Genomic DNA, 20,234 nt, shown 5'->3' with positions numbered 1-20,234 from the left:
CATTGTTGTTTGGCGGGTCCAGGCTGGATTCGAACCCACCACCTTAGGTGTATATGGCTGGCGCCTTAGCTACTTGAGCCACAGGCACTGAGCCTCTGTTATTTGTTTTAACTCTAAAGATCTTTGTCAAATAGCCTTCTTTATTTATTTTGTGGGTAAATCCCAAATTAGGATTTTTCAGGCCAGAGCATGACTCTTTGTTTTTCAACGGTATCAGTGAAAAACAACACCAGCAACAGTGTGTCTGTGCCCCATGACTCGCCAGATGTGGAGTTTAAAGTCCACTCCTGGTGCAGACTTCCTGGAATGATGGGACATCTAGAGCTATTTGTTATTCTTTAATTATTGGTGGGGTGAGAATTTCCAAGTATAGGTTGTTCTCAGAATTGTCACTGCAGAGCCTTCGGTTCCTGTCCATAAGGCTGGACTGCGTCAGCACCTGGCTCATTCTGGAAATCTGCATTAAGTAGCTACTTTCCCCACCCCTCAGTTTGTGCCACCTTCTCGCTTTTTTGTTGAATGCTCTCAAAGTAATGGATCTTACTGACGTTTGCTTTCAGATGATCTGGTTTCCACATCATTGAAGCAGATGCTGAGAGCACCCAGGACCTCCCTCAGGGAGGGGAAGGTGGCTACTCCCACCTCCCACCCGGACTGCCCTGGCAGCTCTGGCCGGCGCTCACCTGCAGCTTCCGCAGCTGTTTGATGGCCTCCTCCCGATTCTTGTTGGCGGTGTCGATGTGTGCCTCCAGGTCTTTCAGGTCCATTTCCATCTTCTTCCGAGCAGCCACTGCTATAGAGCGCTGCTTCCTCTCATCCTCCAGCTCTGCCTCCATCTCTCGCACCTGGGGGACACCAAGCTTGGGAGGTGGGACCCACCAGCAGACCCCACCCAGTTTGGAGCCCAGGTGGCCTCAGCATAGTCCTGTAGGACCTGTAGGATCTCTGAGGCCCAATGAGGATCGCTGACCACTGACTGTGTGGACTGTAATGAGGTGGGCTACTGACATAGTCCAGATCAAGGAGGGAGGAGAAGGAAGCCTGTGAGAGCCAGGCATAGCCCCTGGCCACCTACTGGGGCAGTGGGAAGTGTGCACACCTGCCTGGCATACGCACCTGTCTGACCAGCTGCTTCTTCTTCTCCTCACTCTGCTCATCCCGGCCCTGCAGGTCCCGCTCGAACTGGGCCTTCATGGCCTGTAGGTTCACTTCCAGCCGTAGCTTGGCGTCCTCGGTGGCCTGCAGCTCGTCTTCCAGCTCCTCCAGCTGCGTCTTCATCTCCTCCACCTGCTGCTCCAGGGCTCGCTTGGACTTCTCCAGCTCATGGACCTGTGTCCCAGAGAGCCCGAGCAGGAGCCTGAGCTCATGGCCTCATAGGCTGCACACACTGACCCTCCTAGTAGCCTGGCCTGGCTCCCTGCAGAGACCCCACTGTGCTCCCCACTCACACTCTTGCCCACGTCATCCTTGGAGCTCATGAGGTCCTCCATCTCCGTGCGAAACTGCTTGTTGAGCCGCTCCAGCTCCGCCTTCTGCTCCATGGCTTCCTCCAGGGCCCGGGCCAGTGACAGCGCCTTGGTCTCCTTCTCTCGGGCCTCTGCCTCAGCCCGGTCGCGCTCCTCTGCGTACTTGGCAGAGATGGTCTTCTCCTCCGCCAGGAGCTGGTAAAGAGGTGGCAGTGAGGCTCAGCATGTCAGGCTCAGACCTGAGGCAAAGTGGCCGGCCCCACCCCCCTGGGGAGAAGGGTCCCAGAGGCCATGTGGCAGAGAAGGACCCAGAAGAAGCTGGCCCAAGGCTGTGCCTGGACAACACACACAGTGCAGTGTGCCCTGGTGACTGAACAAGGATGAGGATTGCCTCTACCACCACGGTTTAACATCTGTTTGATTTTTATCACTTAATAACAGTGATCCTTTATGTCACAATGCCTTTTCCATGAGAACCCACAGGAAACCATTCACCTTCAGAACCTAGAAAAATTCTAGTTCTCCTAAACAACTGGATGGCGTCTTTCTTTTTTTTTTTTGAGGCAAAGCCTCAAGCTGTCCCCCTAGGTAGAGTGCCGTGGCATCAAAGCTCATAGCAACCTCCAACTCCTGGGCTCAAGCGAGTCTCCTGCCTCAGCCTCCCAAGTAGCTGGAACCACAGGTACCCCCCACAATGCCTGGCTATTTTTTGGTTGCAGCCGTCATTGTTGTTTTGGCAGGCTCGGGCTGGATTCAAACCCGCCACCTTAGGTGTATGTGGCTGGCGCCTTAGCCACTTGAGCCACAGGTGCCGAGCCGATGGCGTTTTTCTTAGAGAGCACCAACCTGGAGGCTCAGAAGCTGGAATTCCATTTGCAAGCTCCTCTCAGTCATGGACCCACCCAGGTTCTGTCTTCTTTTCCCACCTTCCTCTTCCTGTTGCCCCTAATTTATCTCATGGGGTGATAACCTTTTCATAAAGGGACAGACTATGTACTCAGCAACTCCTCAGCCACCACCATAGCACGACAGCAGTCAGGACCGTGCAAACGAATAAGTGGAATGCATTCAGTAAAACTTTAGCTACACGTCGTGGGGGGCTGGGTTTGCCAAAGCCTGCTGCCCTGATTTATTCTTTTGTTCTATCTGGTCCCAGGTATCTCCCTAAGTCGTCTTAGATCTTTTGGAATGAGGAAGAGATATGAATGCATAAATTGAAAGCTTAAGTAATGGTAAAACTGGTTCATTATAGAAAAGTTTGAAAATATAAAAGTTGCTCCTCACGGGAAGACCTTTCCTCCACTCATTCTCTGCCCAGGACCTTCACATGCTGGAGGCCTCAAGGCCCTCCCAGAGCGAGGTCCCCAAGGAGGCCACCAGCTGTGAGCATGTGACTGGGGCCTTTGCCTTAACCTGTGGTACCTGAGGGAGAGGAAACCAGGAGGATGGAGCCCACAGCCACACACCTGGTCAAACTTCTTCTGCTTCTTCTCCAGGTTGGAGACGCTCTGCCGCTGGTGGTCCAAGTCCACAAGCAGGTCGTCCAGCTCCTGCTGGAGCCGCGTCTTGGTCTTCTCCAGCTTGTCAAAGGCGGCCACCTTCTCCTCGTGCCGCTGGCTCAGGCCTTCCAGGTCCTTCTGGAGCTTCCTCTTAGCCTCCTCCGCGGTCTCCAGGCAACCCACACCGTCCTCCATCTTCTTCTTCATGTCAGCCACCTGGGCAGAAGCAAGGGGTATGGAGATGCCTGCAATGGCACCTGCTCAGGTCACACACTGTCCCTGGGATGGGGCAGGTGGCCTCATATACCATAGAGGAGCACCAGGAGCCAACCAAATTATGAGAATGGCTTCCCCATCGCTTCTCTCCTTTCTGCAGTGGGGGATTTGCCTGGCATGTGAAGCCAGGAGGGCTGGCACCCAGGCCAGCAGGGAGGGCCCTCAGTCCCCACCTGCACCAAAGCCTCTTGTTCTACAAAGACTGAGGCTGGCAAGGAAAGCCCCCTACCTTCACCTCTCCCTGGGAGCAAGCCAAGTACCCTCTGAGTGTCGGCTGCAGGCAGGCAGACTGTTGGGTCCCTACCACCCAGCCCACCTTGCCCCTGGGGATAAACCCACACCCACACTCGTGCACTGGCCACTTCACTTCAGGCTTTGGAATAGACTCCTGCCCACCCTGTGTTGGTTCCCAAGACAGGATCTATGTACTTAATACATATATTCAGCTGTGGACCCCCTGCCAGTCTAGAGAAGCCTGTGGACACCTGATAATAATTTTATTTTTGCAGTTTTTGGCCAGGGCTGAGTTTGAACCCACCACCTCCGGCATATGGGACTGATGCCCTACTTCTTCGAGCCACAGGCGCTGCCCCATAATAATGTTTTAATATGTACAAATTAAGTACATAGGATAACCAAATCAACCATTACAGGAAACTGCAATTGCCACAGATTTTTAAAAACTATGGTTGAAGACCCTATGTGCTCTACATCTGCATATCAGAAAACAGCTACAGTCTGGGCCTGGCAACTACGAAGCTGAGAGTCTGGCAGCAACTCAGATGTAGTGACTGGCCAGCTCTGCAGGTGACAAGGATGCAAGTTATGCTACTGCTGTGGCTGTTGGTTACATCCATAATGGAAGCAAATGCTAGATTTCAGCAGACTAGAGACTGCAGAAATACAGGAGCTACGTGCCCGTCTGAGTTCCCGGATGCCTAGATTCTGCCCAGGGACTCAGGCTGAGACCCTCGAGGTGGCATGTGCAGAGGCGAGCCTAGCTGGACACTCCCCAGCCTGCAGAGCGCGGCCACAGTTCCCCTCCAAACCTGGGCATGGAGGGTGGAGATCTGCTTCTCCAGGTTGTGCTTGGCCTCCTCCTCCTCCTCTAGCTGCTCCTTGAAGGAGTTCTTCTCGTCCTCCATCTGTTTCAGCTTGGTGCTTAGGCTCAGCTTCTGCCGGGTCTCCTCCTGCAGCAGCTCCTACTCGTGAGGACCATATGGGTGCTCAGCAGACAATCTCAGTGGGAGGGAGAAGCCAGTCCCCAGAGACCCCTGGAGGAAGGGGAGGACGGGAGACCCGATGAGCCACGTCGCCCTCACCTGGGTGTCCTGCAGCTGGGACTCCAGTGTAGAGAAGTCCTTGGAGAGCTTGCTGGATTTGCTGTCAGACTGGCTGAGGAGCCCTGTCACACTGTCCAGCTCCACCTGCACAGGGGAGGGAGAGATGAAGGATCAAGAACCTGGCCCCATAGCTCAACCCCACTGAGCTCCTTTAAGACAAGCTGGTCCTGAGTCACAGATGAGCAGTGAGAACCTCACTGAGGAGCTGGTTGAAGCAAGAGAGGGCAGGCAAGAGATAGAGCATCGGTGTGTGCGTGTAACCTGGGAGCTGGGCCACAGTGCCCACTGCCCAGGGCAGGTCCCAGCAGAGGACTCACCTGCAGCTTGGTGACCTTGTCAGCCAGCTCTGTGCGCACACGCTCCCCTTCGTTGAACTTGACCTGCAGTTCCTGCAGCTGGGCCTCCACTTTCTTGCGCTTGTGCTCTGAGTCCCCTTTGCCCTGCAGCAGGACCTTCACCTCGTTGGCCAGCTCCCCTCGCTCGTTCTCCAGGGTCTGCTTGGCCTTCTCGAGGTTGCCTTTCACCTGGGGTGGGGAAGAAAGCAAGGATGTAAACGGGACCTCTGTGCCCTGACTTGGAGCTGGCTGGTCTTTCTATAATCACTGGACTCTAGATGTAGAAGCTGCTGCTTCTGCAGTAGCAACAATGGTGCTGGGGATAGTCGTGCACTCAGAAGGCTCAGGCATCATCTGCCCTCTTTCTTCTCAGCTGTGGGTGACACTGGGCACATGTCTGCACCTCTAAGGACCTCGGCTTCTTCATCTCTAAAACAATCCCTTCCCAGCCTCCTATGCTGGGTGCAGGGAATGTTCTAGTACGTGTATGTTCTAGATGTTTTGATCTTAGCAACATTACACACTAAAGAGAATGCTAATGTCCATCATTAGACTTCCAATGAAGCCTCTCTGAAACTTGATGTTCAAAATGACAACAAAACATTACATTCTAAAAAATATAAAAGAGGAATTTATAAAATAAACAAAATAATCCCATTCTGATCTGCGCCAGGCAGTTCAAGTCAGCAGGGCCCTGAGTGAAGGCAAAGGGACATTGGGGAAAACAAACAACTAAAGGACAGGGGTGGCTTTGACACACACAGAGCGGAAGTTGATAGGAGGCACGTGGACAAGGTATGTTTCCAAAAGCACATTAAAAGTCGCCACATGGAAGAGTTTTTGACTTCTGCAGCTGCCACCAAGTGTGCAATGAAGGAATCCCCAGGAGGCAGCACTTGTCTTATTACAGACCTGCCAAGGCCTCAACGGCCTGACCAAGAACCAGCTGGGACTGACAGTGCTGGGGTTTTCCTGTAAGACTCCAGCCAACTGTGGTTGGGGTATTCTAGAAGGGACTCTGAAGTCACATCAGGGGCCACTAAGGCCCTCTGATGCTCAGCTCAGCTTCCCTGATTGCCCTGGCCTGCAGGTTGTTGAACAGTAATGACAGTAACTACTTTAACGACAACCTAGCCCACATTTACTAAGTGATCATCAGCTGTAACCCTCCTCATACAGTCACATGAGATAAACCCATCATCATCCTCCTCCATGGACAGGGAAACTGAGGCCCAAGTCACGCAGCCACTGTGAACTGGAGCCTGGACTCAGACCTAGGCGTGCTCTGCTCTGAAGGACTGGCTGAAACTGGGGGGCCTGGAGTGGTGGATGAAGCCCCCACCAGAGCCCCCCACCCCTGGCTGGCACAGGACAGCCCCGCACCCGCTTCGCCTGCTCCAGCTGCTCGGCCAGCTCCTCCACCGCCTGCGAGTGCTTCTGCCGCATCTCCTGGATCTGGGCGTCGTGGGTCTTGGCCTCCTCCTCCAGGGTCTTCTTCAGGATGTTCACTTCCTGTTCACGTTTGGATCTGGATGGAGAAATGCCCTCAGGATGCAGGCCAAGAGCCCTCACTGCAGAGAGACCTGGCAAGGGACGTGGCCACCCCAGGCAGCTTTCCACCCACTGGCCCCTGTTCGGCTATCCAGCCTACGGCCCAACCTCGCAGACATGCTTTGTAGAAGCGTCTGTGTCCCTTCAGCCTAAACGCCCATCCCTGTCTCAACCTAAACTTTGAGTTGGTTCTTCAGCAGGTTTTATGCTTGGTAGAGAGAAGCTGCTGGAACTACCAGCTCCCGTGCTGTCTGGCACACAACCACACCACTGAGTATGTGCCGAGGTGGGAGTCCACCCTTGTAGGCCCAGGCCCTTTGCTGCCTCCCTGTCTTCAGGGACCAGTCCACCCTGTAGCACACCTGAGCTCCTGCTGGGCAGCTGTGGAGTCCAGGGTGTCCTCCAGCTCTGTTTTCAGAGCCTCCAGCTCCTCCCCAAGGTCCCGTTTCTGCTTTTCAGCTTTATTCCTGGCAGCACGCTCAGACTCTAGGTCTTCCTGGAGTTCAGAGATCTGAGACTCCAGCTCCCGAATCTTCTTTAGGGCCATGTTCTTCTGGGCAGCTTCTTCTTCCACTCTGCCAAAGAGATGAATAACATCGGGGTGAGGCCATTTTTACTTCCAAAGAGCAGAGTCTGCAGGAGATGCCTTAGAGAGGGACAGCCAAAGCTGCTTCTTGCCATTATAATCACAGCACTTTGGATCGCTCTCATAAAAACAATACCTGAGGCAGCCAGATTTATGGGCAACACCACTTTGGGAAGTGAAAAACCTCACAGAGGAATCACTTCATTTTCCAAATAAAGATTCACTGCTCTAGATAGTTTTTAAAACTCAAATGTTAAAAAATGCTACCATCCGTGATAACGACAACTAAGTGAAAATATGAATGTGCTATATGGACTTTAGATGGTTATGACATGTCAACAAACATACTGCTCTGGAGGGGGACACTGACAATGGGGGAGGCTGTGGAGTGCTGGGAAGGAGGGATGTGACAATGTTCTGTGCCTTCGGCTCAACCTTATGAATCTAAAACTGCTATAAAAAATAAAGTCTATTAAAAAATATGTGTGTATAGCCAAGAGATTTTTGAAAGGAAATGAAAGGACTTCTCTGGGTGGGTGAAAGAATCATGGGTGATTCTTTTGGGATTACAAACAAAAGACACAGAAGCCCCAGACTGTTTTTAGCAGGTGGGAACTGCTTTGAATGAAGTGGCTCTTCTAAAATCACAGCAGAGAGCTCATTTGCAGCCACCGGCACACCAAGAGCCAGGATAGGAAGCAAGCCAGAAGCGCTCACGCTGGCCACCTGGGCTCAGGCTAGCAGTCGGGCCCTCACCTGGCCAGGGCAGCCTGCAGCTCCTCCTCTTTCTTGGCCAGCTGCATCTTGAGCTCAGCGATCTGCGCCTGCAGCTCTGCGATCTGGTCGCTGAGGTCGGTGGAGTCCCCCTCCAGCTTCCGGCGGGTCTTCTCCAGCTCCTGCCGCTGCTTCTCCTCCCTGCGAAGGCGCTCTGCCAAGGAGGGATGGGGAGCCCAGAGCCCTCAGTGCTCATGGGCTCTCCTGTTTTTAATCACTTATGTAAAATACTACTTGCTGTGAAACATACGTAAGGCTGAAAGTGTCACAATACATAGACACTCATACCCAACTCTGGGTTGAAGGAAGAAAACACCCCCATGAGCTGCCAGGTGCTGTGGGTCTCCCCGGGCCCTCCCCCATCCCTCCCTGTCAGGGGTAATTACTCTCCTAAAGTTGGTGCTTACAATTCTCTTGAAAACAGGCAGTACCATGTCTGTACCTCTAAAAAACATAACATTTGGTTTTGTGTGAATCTGAACGTATAGACCAGAACTGCCCTGTAGGAATTCTACAGAGCTGGAATAGCAGGGTCAGTGTCCAATGTCTGTGAAGTCACTTAGATAACCTACCTGACCTTAGCAGGAAGGAAAAGATGCCCTACTTCATTAGGTTCTGTGCGGCTCGAATGAGTTAGTGTCTTAAAATGCACTTCCAATGATGCCCGGCCCACAGTGAGCATTTATGCAGGGTCAGTGACTATTATTCCTTGATTTGCCCCTGCAGCTCAACCTTATGATCCTGAGATTTAGCACAAGGCGTCTCACTGTTCACCTGGACTCCTATCCAGCAGTCCACTATGGGATACACCATAATTTATCTATCCATCCTGCAACTGGTGGGCACTGGGCTGTGTCCACGTGTGCCTGGAGGATAATGTTGCCATATTCTCGCCTGTGACTCCCTGGGCACAGGGCTCAGACCCAGGAGGAACTGCCAGATCACAGGCGTGCAGAGCTCTGCTGAGCTCACCAGGCAACACCGACTGTGGTCTAACGCTGTCTACCAGTTTATAGTCCCGCCTGCAGAGTGTGTGCACTCCACTTGTTAGGGTCAAGCTTTCATGTTTGTCCTGAACAACTGTCTTTCAGTCATCCAGTAAGGGACAGGTCCGTGGGAGATGAGATATCTGTGTCAGCTTCTCTCTTTCCCTGGATGGTCTGACTCACTCCAGCCTATCCACACGACAGGGGCCAGGCAGGGCTGTGAGACCAAGTCAGGGAAAATCCTGGCAGCAGTAGGTTTGGGCCCAGTGTCCCTTGGGCATGAACTCACAGTTCCCATAGCAGTCTGGGCTCTTTTTTTTTTTTTTTGAGACAGAGCCTCAAGCTATCCCCCTGGGTAGGGTAGAGTGCATCACAGCTCACAGCAACCTCCAACTCCTGGGCTCAAGTGAGTCTCCTGCCTCAGCCTCCCAAGTAGCTGGGACCACAGGCACCTGCTACAATGCCTGGCTATTTTTTTGGTTGCAGCCATCATTGTTGTTTTGGCAGGCCTGGGCTGGATTCAAACCCACCACCTTAGGTGTATGTGGCTGGCACCTTAGCCACTTGAGCCATAGGCGCCGAGCCAGCAGTCTGGGCTCTTAATGTCCCCCTGGTTGTCCACTCCTCTGAAGCAGCAGGGACAGGGCCCTCAGACCATTAGGCCTGTGTTGCACATCCCCAGGGCACAGGGAGATGAGGCAGGACTATCCCCCACCCCAAATCAAGCAGCGAGCTCTGTGGTATCCGCCCAGCTCCATGCAGCACATGTGTGTTCATGGGAATCCAGTTTAATCCTCACAAAATCCCTACAATTTAGTTTAATCCTGTCACTGTGTCCCCTTTATGGTTAAGAGAACCAAAGCTCAGAGATTAAGGAATAAGTGCCAGATGACCCAACTAGTAAGTGACAAAGTGAGTTCTGGGGGTGAAACCTCCCAATAGCTGCTGAGGCATATGATGCCCGACACTGGAGCAACACCAAAGCTTTCTCCTGAACACACTTCATGCAGGGGTGTCCAGCCACAGAGCAACGGGGGCCCGGATAGGGACCAGACACACCCTACGACCTGGCAGCCTATGGTTTAGAGGGCAGTGGTGCTGCAGTGAGGCCCAGACTCCTCCATGCACTGAGGATGCCTCCCCGTTCCTGCACATCACCCACTTACCTTCCAGGTCTGTGATCATCGCCTCATGCTTGTTCTTGAGCTTGGCAAGGCTCTTTGATTTCTCCTCCTCTTCCATAAGGTTGGTGGTGAACTCGGCTATTCTGTCTTCCAGCAGCTTCTTCTCCTGGAGAGGGAAAGGGTCAGAGTTCAGGGCCAGATAAGCAGAGAATACTGTTAACTCTCCTCAAAGCACCACTCGCCCAGAAACCTTGGGTTCAATGGAGAAGCAGGGTCTTCAACACTTAACCAAGTTCATTAGGATTTCCTGGGTCGGTCAAAGGGACAATTTTAAAAGGTCACTAGCTCCCAGAAATAGCCAGATGTGCTTTCTTAGGATTGAAAAATGTGGACGCCCCAGCCCTTCCTGGACTTGTGCTCCCCTTTGGACTCTGTGAGGAAGGCTTCCAGGTGACAGCTGGTGTTGGCAGGGACAAATGGCTCCACTCTTTCAAGAGGCACCTGCCCCACCAGCCCCTCACCAGGTGGGTTATAGACTCTTTCTGTCCTCAACCCCCCCCCCCCAAACATGCATAGTTACCCCCTTGCTTTCTGCTATGTGATCCCCTCTGGAACCCTATCTCAGTAAGGTCCTCCCAGCCACTCAGCATGAGTGTCCCCACCTCTTATCACAGTCCCCAGCAGGCATCCTGCCACCTCAGTGGCCCCAGGATGGAGTTTGGACCCTGTTGTGCCTTCTCTTCTAATACATTCCCCAACATCTACCCACAGGGGCAGAAGCTGATGGGGACTCAACCTGTCCCCAGGAGGAACAGTCACCACCTCAGGGAAGGCTAAGGAGAGCAGTACCCCATGGGGATGAACACCACAGAAGGCCACCTCTGCAAAGAGTTTTTCCAAGGAGAAATGGCAAACCTTTCCCTGGCCCTTTTGAGGAAATCCCTCCTAACAGGACCCCGAGGAAGAGGAACCACCCATTGAGCAGAGAAGCTGATGCAGCAGGTGGGAGAGAGGGAAGCTGCAGTCGCGGGCTGGAGCCTGGCCTTGGCCGCCTCACCTTTGCCAGCTTGCAGTTCTGGTCCTCTATGATGATCTGGTCTTCCTCTAGCTTCTTCAGCTTCGCCTCGGTGGTCACCTTCTCCAGCTGTAGCTTCTGCCGGGCGCTTTCCTCCTCCTCCAGCTGCTCCTCGAGCTCCTGCAGGAACCAGAGAAACCGTGAAGACAGTGGCACGGCCATGATGAGAACCTAGCTCCACTAGTGGGATCCAGGATTTAAAACTGGAGTGCAGAACCCCAGTGCAATGTCCTGACTGAAGGGCTTCCTTGAGTCAGTGGCCACTGGTGGAGGGGACAGAAGGCAGAGCTGATGGCTCCACACTCCTGGGATAGCCAGAACCAGGACTGAGCCAATCAAATTGGCCTCAATCATGTGTTAGAAATAACTGCCCCAAAGAGAAAAGCCCTCATGGTGGCCCCAAGTGGACAAGTGGCCATTCTGACTCCATGCTCTCCCCGCTCCCGAGTCACTGCTCCTCCACGACTACCCACTTCCTGCACCTGTCCTGGAAGCACCCAGCCTGCCCTCATCCTGGGGCACCAGCAGCTGACCTGGATGTTCTGCTGCATTTTCTTCTTCTCTGCCTGCAGGTGCTGGCAGCGCTCCTCTTCCTCCTCTACCCGCGCCTCCAGGTCGTGGCAGATCTCTTCTAGCTCCTGCTTCTTGGCGGTCAGGCGGGCCCGCAGCTCCTCGGCCTCAGCACACAGCTCCGTTTCTGCCTGGAGCTGCTCCTGCAGCTGCAACTTCTCTGCCATGAGCTACAGGAACACACAGAAAATGCAAGCTCCTTAGGACAGATGCTCTCGAGAGTCAGCTCCCAGCAGGAGAGCAACCTGTGGAGTGGCTCCCATCTGGAGGGTGCTTAAGCTCCCAGGCACCCTGCAAACATCAGACCCTGTATTTTCTACCACCCCCCAAGAAACGTCACACGGAGATCCCAGGAAATGGGCTCAGAAAGGTCATATGGTGGAACTGTGGCTTGACCCCAACACTGGCTAACTTTCTACCCTCTTGGGTGTCTCCCCACATCACTTAACGCCAATTTCTACAGTAATGACAGTTCCTGAGGCTGTAAATGTGCCTGGCGGCCAGTGGCCAGCAGGTGGCAGCACTGGCAGCTGTCACATTAATGGGCAAACTGCCTGGACACTCACCTGAGACTGGAGCGTCTCCATCTCCGTGAGCCTGTTTTCTGCTGCCAGCTGCTTCTCCCGCACCTTCACCAGTTCCTCCTCCTTTGCCATCATCTCCTCCTCCTGTCGGCTCACCTGCAGCAGTGGCTTGACCTAGGGTAGGAGAGGGAGGTGGAGACCTGTTTGGCTGCAAGCTCCCACCTTTGCCCACAGCCTGAGGCCTTGCCCTCACCTCTGGAAAGGCCAGCTCTGGAATACAAGGGGCTGTGAGGCCCACTGCAGGAGGAGGGTACAGTCCCCTAGAAATCAGCCTTAGCCTGGGCCTCTGACCTGCTAGTTACACTTCAAGGCAACTGCCCATCAGTGTGTGTGAAGATGTTCATCACAGCATTATTTTTAGTAGCAAAAAAAGTTGGGATGACAGAGAAGGGGAACCAGATAAACTATGATACACCCTCCAAGGAACAGTCTACTCACTTCTAGACACCATGCTTACACAGGAATTTTAAATGGTAAGTAAAAAATACATGACTGTTTATATAAGCCAAAGCTCAGCTCTGTAAGAGGTATATGGTTTACACAGCTGAGATTTACAGGGAGAAAAAGAGAGTGGGAATAAACATTAAAACGTCAACTGTTGTCAGTTCTAGGTGGGGGAAGTATGGATGAATTTTTAATTTTCTTCCTTTTGCTATTTGTCAACTTTTTGCAATTATCATAAATGAGATATTATTATCAAAAGCAGCCTTAGCAACTTTAAAAACTTTGAGACACGTGCCCTGGGTGGTTCTGTGGTATCACGTATCACAGCAACCTCAAACTCTTGGGTCAAGTGACTCTCTTGCTGCAGCTTCTTGAGCAGCTGGGACTATAGGCACCTGCCACCATGCCTGGCTATAAAATGATTTTTTGAAAAAGCCTGGTGAGGGCCAGGTCAGCAGGACGCAAAGCACAGCCATCCGGCAGCCTTTCAGGAAGGCAGTGCCCTCTGCAGTGTGTGCAATCACAGCCTGAGGGGCCTTCAGGTCTCGGGAGCTGCTCGCTGGGCCAGCCCAGCCCAATTGCAAGCCATGGCCGTCCACATGGATAGACGCCATGGCTTACCCTGCTGCAGACCTCACAGGGTGGGGCTGTCTGGGCTCATGCTGCTGGGCCAGGGATGTAAAGCTGAAGCTCCCACTCCCACAGGGGGAAAGCACCAGGCCTGCTGTCCCTTCATGCTGCCGGTGGCTGTAGAGAGCCTGGCAGGTGAGGGAGGGTCCCTCCACACCCACCTTGGTGAAGAGTCGCCACCACTGCCAGTTCCGTAGCTTGAGGTAGGCGGCGCAGTTCCTCTGCAGGACCCGCATGGCCGTCAACTGCTGCTGCCGCTTGGCAAAGGCCCTGTGGGTCAAGGGACTTGGTCAGACACACCCTGACAACCCTCACTGCACCCTCAAGGCTTCTCTGGGGACCTGCCCCTGCCTGGGCACCTGCAGAAAGAAACTTAGGGAGGGGGATGGCCTTAGACTTGAGTCCTGGTTCTCCCACTAATGAGCCGTGTGACCCACCCATCACTGACCTAGCAGAGGGTGACAAGGGCCTAGGTCAGCAGACCATCCCCTTCCCTGAGGGCACATGTGAAGGCCCCCGTGAACCTGCCACAGATCCTACTCAGCTCAATGCCTGGTCACCAAGTCAAGCTGGCCCCAGGTGACTATCCCTAACTTCAGCTTCCTGCCCCTCACGTGTCCACCATCTGAGCTTTGGTTTGGGGGAGAGGGAGCAGTTATGCTGTGAGGTAGTAGATGGAGGACTTTTGGATAAACTCACACTCCATCTCCCAAAGTGCTGAGTTCACATTAGGAAACGTGTCCGGAGCACAACAGGGGGTCTAGTCTGCCGCTACTACACCCGCTGTCCTGCATTGGGGGCACTGACTCCCTCCCACAGGGGCCACCCCAGACTCAAGGGTGGTCTCCTCGCCCAGGGAGCACAGGGTTCTCTAAGGGCAGGACGGTCTGGATGTTGTCCCCACAGGGGTGACACAATGAACAGCGCAGGTCAACAGGAGCTTTTGATGGGCAAATCCAAGCACAGATCACCTTCTTCCCACTGGTCACTCCATATGTCAATCAGAGAAGTCTGATTTTACTCCTTGGAGGTAGAAATCAAGGACCAGAGGGAACAGGAAGAGCCATGTGGGCCTCCTGGCAGAAGGCAGCCTGGCATTGGGTGACCTAGACCATGGCCAGCTGAGTGTTCCTTGGCAGGAGGGCTCATCGGAGGCTGGGGGGCGGGGGCACCTCCTGGGACTCACTTCCTGGCCAGGTAACCCCTACAGCAGGCCTGGAACCCTATGATGACGTCAGTGATCTTCAGGTCCCGCTCCTCCTCCAGGTGGGCCAGCACGCCGGCCCGGAAGAAGACTTTGCTCTGGCCAATGCGGTACAGGTTGCTGTCCAGCTCTAGGGCTTTGATCTAGAAGGGGAGAGAGCGGCTGGTTACCCAGAGCTACTGAGGAGCCCTTAGAATAGGCAGGCTCAGGAGACAGTGGCCAGTCCCAGGAGGCCCTCAGCTGCCTGATGCTCCTTTGCAGGGAGCCTTCCTCTCCGTGCCAGAGTTAGTGGGGCTCAGAGGCACCAGAAGAGGGACAAGCCCTAGCAAGGGGCAGGGCACGAATCATACTTGCAGAGACATGAAACCTTGGAGTGAAGGCAACATAAAGGTCAGCCTTCCTTTGATCTCCCCCACATTGGAACCCCATTCCACAATCACCCAGTCGGGCACTCTCCAGCCAGAGGTAGGATCACACGCTCAATCCAGCTCAGGATCAAATACTCTCAGGCGACCCTGCACCTTACCCTCTGTGAGGCCATATCCCCCGGCTGCACAATGGGAATAATGCTAATGAATAAAGCTAATAATGGTGCCCCCTTCACAGGGGAGCGGTGGGAATCGAACAAGAGAACATGCAGGAAGGGCTTGGCCCGGGGTCAAGTATATGCTGAGCACTGAAAACAGTCAGCTGTCATTATTACTACTGAGCAATTCTGTGATAACAAGGCTCTCTCAATAGCCCACCAGCAAGAAATGTCTGCCTGTCCCCCTGCCTGGGAGGGAAGGGACTGGGAACAAGCTCCAAAGAGGCAGAGCCATGAATGCTGCAAGTGGGAGGATCTGAGGGAGCCTCAGTGCCCACAGATAGCCCTGGTGGTCCTGGAAGAGACCCTGGTAGAAGGGTGGGAGACCAGGGGAGGTGGGAGCAACATGGCATCCCCTCCCCCATACCCAGATTTAAGAGGGTCACCTACAGAAGGACACACAGCTCACCTGGCCAGCAATGAGCCACAGCTCTGTGGGGAGAGTGGCCCACAAACACCGCCGGAAGCACCCACCTTCATCCCCACAGCTGCCAAGCATCCTGCAGCAGGGAGCTGTCTCCTCTCCCTCCTTTTACCCCCAGCCCCAATCTCCTGTCTGCTCTGATTCTTTAGAAAGTATGCAAAGCAAAACAAGACCAAAGTCAGCAGAGCCACCAGCAACGACAGGATGGCTGGGAAATGGGAAAAAGCACCAGGGGTAGGATCTAGCCCCCACTCGGCACCGAGTCACTGCAGGGCCTTCACTCATGTGCCCGGAACTCAGAGCATGCACTGCACGTCCAGCATTGAGCTAGGGACTGGGGGGAGGCGAGGCAGGGAGATGTTGAGAAAGAGATGCCAGTGGCTCTGGGCCTGCTGCCCTGCCTGCCACACTGAGCATGATCTGAGGAGATATGAGTAAGAAAGCAGGAGAACGTTCCCCAACAGAAGAAGCCATCCTACAACAGGGCCTTGCCTCAGCCACAGTTCTCTCCTCCTCCTCACTGCCCTGGTGCTAAACACCACCTCTGACTACCTGAGGGCTGAGAGGGTGGCTGCCTAGGGTACCTGCCAGTCAGAACTAGACCACTGGAAGGGACGGCACAACCTTGGTAAGGATGCTTGTCCAGCAGGACAGGCTGTGGCCATACGGGGCTCACCAGCCAAAGGGCCACCACCCAGAGGGGTGGGGAAGGCCGCTCAACTCACCATGAGCACACACGCCTGCTTCCCGTCCATGAAGCCCTTAGGAATGGAATTTGGTGTCAGGATCTCATACCTGAGGAAGGAAAGAAAAGTCCAGTCACTTTACCCCTCGCTTCATTTCCACACGGCCTAGAAACTCAAGAGCGATAAAGATCATTCCAGCAGCATAGACGATATAGAATTCTTTTCACAAATTCTCCTAAGGAAAGAAGACATTCAGCAAATCCTTCCCTGCAATTTCCTTAGGCTGAATGACATGGGAAGGCTTGGTTATTTTCCAGAAAGTGAATGGAAACTCATGCAGGATGCCTGCCACCTGCGGGGGTGAGCTGTAGGTTGGGCTTACTAATTGCTAATTGCCCTCCTCTGTAACCTCAGGACAGCCATGCTCATAGCTTCCCTGGACACTGCAGGGAGCTGCTAATATACAGGAATGGCCCAAGAAATAAAAGGGCTGCATCACAACAGCAAGTCATTAGTGAAACAGGACAGCATCACTGTCTTCACACACACAGCAAGAAGCCACCACGCTTTACAACTTCCATTTCCATAAAGTTCCTTAATACCCAAGTCTCTGGCTGACTCTTTTAAAATTTCTTTTCATAGCTCCTCTAACTGTAGAAACAGCCCCAAGCCCTCACTGTCACTAGGAGTCAAAATTAACACGATGACTTTCATTTCAGTAATCAGAGAAGCCTCTTCTCACAAAGGGTGGAACAGGAAAGCAACATGTGAAGAGCCGACCAGGTGCAGCTCTGCGTGGAAGGTGAAGGTCTCCCCCGCTGGGGCCCCACCCAGGGAGCAGTGGGCCCAGGCACTGGCTCACCTCTGCCGGAATTCCTGGAAGACCACCCTGTTGGGGAAGCCCTGGCGGCAGATACGGATGCCCTCGAGAACACCGTTGCAGCGCAGCTGGTCCAGCACGAGGTGGGGATCCAGTTTACCAGCCTAGGGAAGAACACACAGGCACAAGTCCTGTTTCTGTGCTTAGAAACTGATGGAGATAAGTCAGGCGGGCCCCCGTGAAATCTGCTGGGCAATTGCCCAGGGAAGGGAGTCACTGCAGCCCACAGGTTTTGACAGCTAAGTGGAAGGATCCAACTCTTGAGGGCTGCTATAATGAAACTGTAACCAGCAGGAAGGGCGGGGTACAATAAGCCCTAAGCAGCCTGCAGAGGGCTGAGGGCTCTAGTGTGCACTTCTGCTGGGGGCACAGATGGAGCAGAGGCCCCGCACAGCTATGCCCTGCCTGGCCACCCCACCAAGCGGCCACACCTTCTTCTCATGGTTGGGGATGATGCAGCGGACGAAGTTGGGGTTGGTGTTCCGCAGCGTGGCCATCAGCTTGGCCAGCTGCTCCTTGTAGAGCTGCCCCACGGTGCGGAACATGCCCTTCCGCGTCTTGAAGGCCCCGGGCAGCGCTGTCTCGGTCATGCCGGCCACCTGGTCCAGGCCGATGATGCGGTCCACTGTGGAGGCCACACAAAAGCATGTGAGTACTCAGCAATCCCAGCTCAGGGCGTAGCACACAGGAGAGAGGCAGACAGACGTCAGGATGGAGGAAGAGGGAGACGGAATGGAATAGCAAACACCTGCTTGGAACCTACACAAGATGCTAAGATCAACCCCAAATGTTGCACAGGAAGCCAAGGCAGGATGGCCAAGGTACTGGGCTCATCTCTTGGGGGTGGCATGCCCTCCGAGGCTGCCTCATGTTTCTATCACCTGCCTTCAGCTGCTCTGCAAGCTCCTATTCCCAGGAGATGCAATAGTGTAACCTGGCATAGTGAGAATCCCACCAGCCTGGCTGTCAGGGGGTGCCAAACGTGTAGTTTATGGTCCCAGTTGAAAAAGAAATTCAGTATCTTGAATTCATATTGACCTTGACCTTTTCCCATAAGCACGAGTCTAGGAGCCAGGAGGCAGCTCTAAGGCCCTCTGCAATGTCTGCAGGGCCCCACAGAATCCCCTGTATCTATGCAAAGGTCTCTAAATCAGGGACCTAGAGCCACAGCCCTTGGGGGAGAAGCACAGAGCTCCAAAGAACCATATCAACCATCAACATTCCAAAGTCAAGGATTTCTTCAAGGTCTTCTATTTCACTGTCTCCTGGCTCACAGGTCTTTATCATCTAAACCAACCCTCAAAGGAAGCAAGCCCTATCAGGGGAGTTCATGCCCAGCAGCAAGACAATGAACATCAACCTTCAAGGCAGAAAAACAAAAGCAACAGACAAACAAACAAACCAAACCAAACCAAAGTGGCCAGCGATTTGAGAGCAGTTTTAAGCAAGGGCTAACGTTGAACTGTAAGCCTTCCATTACCGAATGTAAAAGTTAGGAACTGTGTGACCAAGCCCATTTCCTTTTCCTCTGTGGCCAGATCTATTATTTATTTGGAGACAGCAAAAGTACACTGCTTGAGACAGAAGCCAGGAGTGATGCTGGAACACACACACCAGCCAATTACAACATGAGGGATCTCTGTACTGTGCACCCACCACAGGGCTGATGCTCCTGCCTACCAAAGGTTCCCTGGCCTGGGGGGCTCGTGAAAACCACTCAGGCTATCCAGAGCAAAGTTGGTTAACTGGTCCTTTTACTTGAGTGTGTCCTGCCCCCCAACAGTGGGCCAGGCCCTTGCTGAGCGAGTGCAGAATGAACACACAAATGCCACTTCAGCTTCCAGGCGCACCCTGCGTGCCCAGTGGCTGGACCTCATGCCGAGACATCAGCAGGTATTCAAGTGGCACAAGGCTGCCTTTAAAGGTGGGGCTATAAAGAGGATATGAATTTTTTAAGTCTTTGTTTTGAGATGATAATGTGAAGTTCTCAAATACCCACATGAAGCCATTTTCTGGTTTTCCACCAGAGGCCTGTGGTAGACATGGTGGGGGGAGCCTGCCCAGCAGCCCAGTGGCAGATCTGGGGTGTAGACAGGCAGGAAGAGCCATGGGCGGTGAGAAAACTCAGCAGAAGCGCTTCTTACACAGCTTTGGATGCAGCACACACAAGAGACAGCACTCGGGTGCCAGTCACCTGGTTCTAGGTGGAGAATGGGAAAGCGCTGATAGAAATAGGCTCTCTGAGTGCTCTGCAGCTCTGCAACAGAGAGGTCAAAGCAAAACCAGGCAGAGGAAAGGGAGAAACCAACAGAAACAATTAAAAAGAACAACTCCAAAGCAACCAGCCTACCAAGGAATAGAGGTGGAAATGCAATAAGGTGCGGGGGCTGGAATCCTATGCAGCAAGGCTGGGTCACCTTGTAACTTCCCACATGTGGGTGGAAAGCACCTTGGCTGTGCGTGGCCAGTGTGGCCTGGGCAGCACTCTGTCTGAGAGGGGTGGCCAGGCTGTGTGCTCAGGGAGGCCTCTCCCTTCGGTTCAAGGAGACCTCTCTCGTGGGAGCTACAGAAGGCAGAAACCACTTGGCTCGCATCAGAGGGGAGTGCGCGCCCCTTATTTTGCAGCTGGGCCTGCTGCAGAGGTCAAGGGTGACTGACCGCAGCCAGGAGGAGGCGGGGCAGAGGACAAAGGGCGTACCATCCTTCCACAACTCCGAGACGAACTTGTCAGAGGACTGGTGGAGAAGTGTGGCGATGTTGTCGTTCAGGGGGTCCATGTTCTTCATCAGCCATTCATCGGCCTTGTAGTCCACCTGGGAGTCAGAGTCCTGGATTATGAGCTGCTCTGAGGGCATAAGCACTCACCACCTCTCTGAAGTCAAGCTGAGCTCACCACGTGTGGAAAAGTTAGAAAATGTGAACATCTTTCACCCAGTATCCCCATCCCCAAGAAGGAAATGAGCAGTAACGGTAATGAGGCCGGAAAGTGCTCTCCGAGGCAACAGGTATGAGAGCAGACACCTAAAAAACGACACCAACGCCTAATGGGATTAGCTGGGGAAGTGATGTTGCAGCTACGAAATAGAATGCCTTTAATTTTTAAGGTAACACAAACCAAAAAAAAAAAAAAGATCCTGGAAGGACATATAACAAAATGTCAACGAATAATTCTTTTTAGTCAAAAGACCAGCAAGTTTTGCATCTGTCTTAT

General features: G+C 53.4%; 1 protein-coding gene across 2 annotated transcripts in view; it reads right to left on the bottom strand.

Annotated features, from left to right (window-relative positions):
• Positions 1–20,234, bottom strand: part of MYH9 (myosin heavy chain 9) — a 94,705-nt gene that overhangs the window by 5,820 nt on the left and 68,651 nt on the right. For both annotated transcript variants that reach the window (XM_012801162.2, XM_023509314.1), the window contains exons 15-34: positions 19,722–19,836; positions 17,455–17,648; positions 17,006–17,127; positions 16,183–16,252; positions 14,430–14,590; positions 13,405–13,513; positions 12,152–12,283; positions 11,549–11,755; positions 10,998–11,135; positions 9,983–10,106; positions 7,813–7,984; positions 6,833–7,045; positions 6,303–6,447; positions 4,902–5,108; positions 4,564–4,668; positions 4,291–4,443; positions 2,933–3,181; positions 1,449–1,661; positions 1,117–1,329; positions 684–845 (exon numbers count right to left, since the gene is read on the bottom strand). In XM_012801162.2, the coding sequence (XP_012656616.1) occupies positions 684–845; positions 1,117–1,329; positions 1,449–1,661; positions 2,933–3,181; positions 4,291–4,443; positions 4,564–4,668; positions 4,902–5,108; positions 6,303–6,447; positions 6,833–7,045; positions 7,813–7,984; positions 9,983–10,106; positions 10,998–11,135; positions 11,549–11,755; positions 12,152–12,283; positions 13,405–13,513; positions 14,430–14,590; positions 16,183–16,252; positions 17,006–17,127; positions 17,455–17,648; positions 19,722–19,836 (3,204 nt within the window). The remainder of the gene's footprint in view (positions 1–683; positions 846–1,116; positions 1,330–1,448; positions 1,662–2,932; positions 3,182–4,290; positions 4,444–4,563; positions 4,669–4,901; positions 5,109–6,302; positions 6,448–6,832; positions 7,046–7,812; positions 7,985–9,982; positions 10,107–10,997; positions 11,136–11,548; positions 11,756–12,151; positions 12,284–13,404; positions 13,514–14,429; positions 14,591–16,182; positions 16,253–17,005; positions 17,128–17,454; positions 17,649–19,721; positions 19,837–20,234) is intronic.

Source organism: Otolemur garnettii, unplaced genomic scaffold, assembly GCF_000181295.1.
Source record: "Otolemur garnettii isolate 467f Iridium unplaced genomic scaffold, OtoGar3 scaffold00007, whole genome shotgun sequence".
In the NCBI taxonomy this organism is placed as follows: Eukaryota; Metazoa; Chordata; class Mammalia; order Primates; family Galagidae; genus Otolemur; species Otolemur garnettii.
Note: the sequence above shows the minus strand (reverse complement) of the source record. Positions and strands in the feature narration are given on the sequence as shown.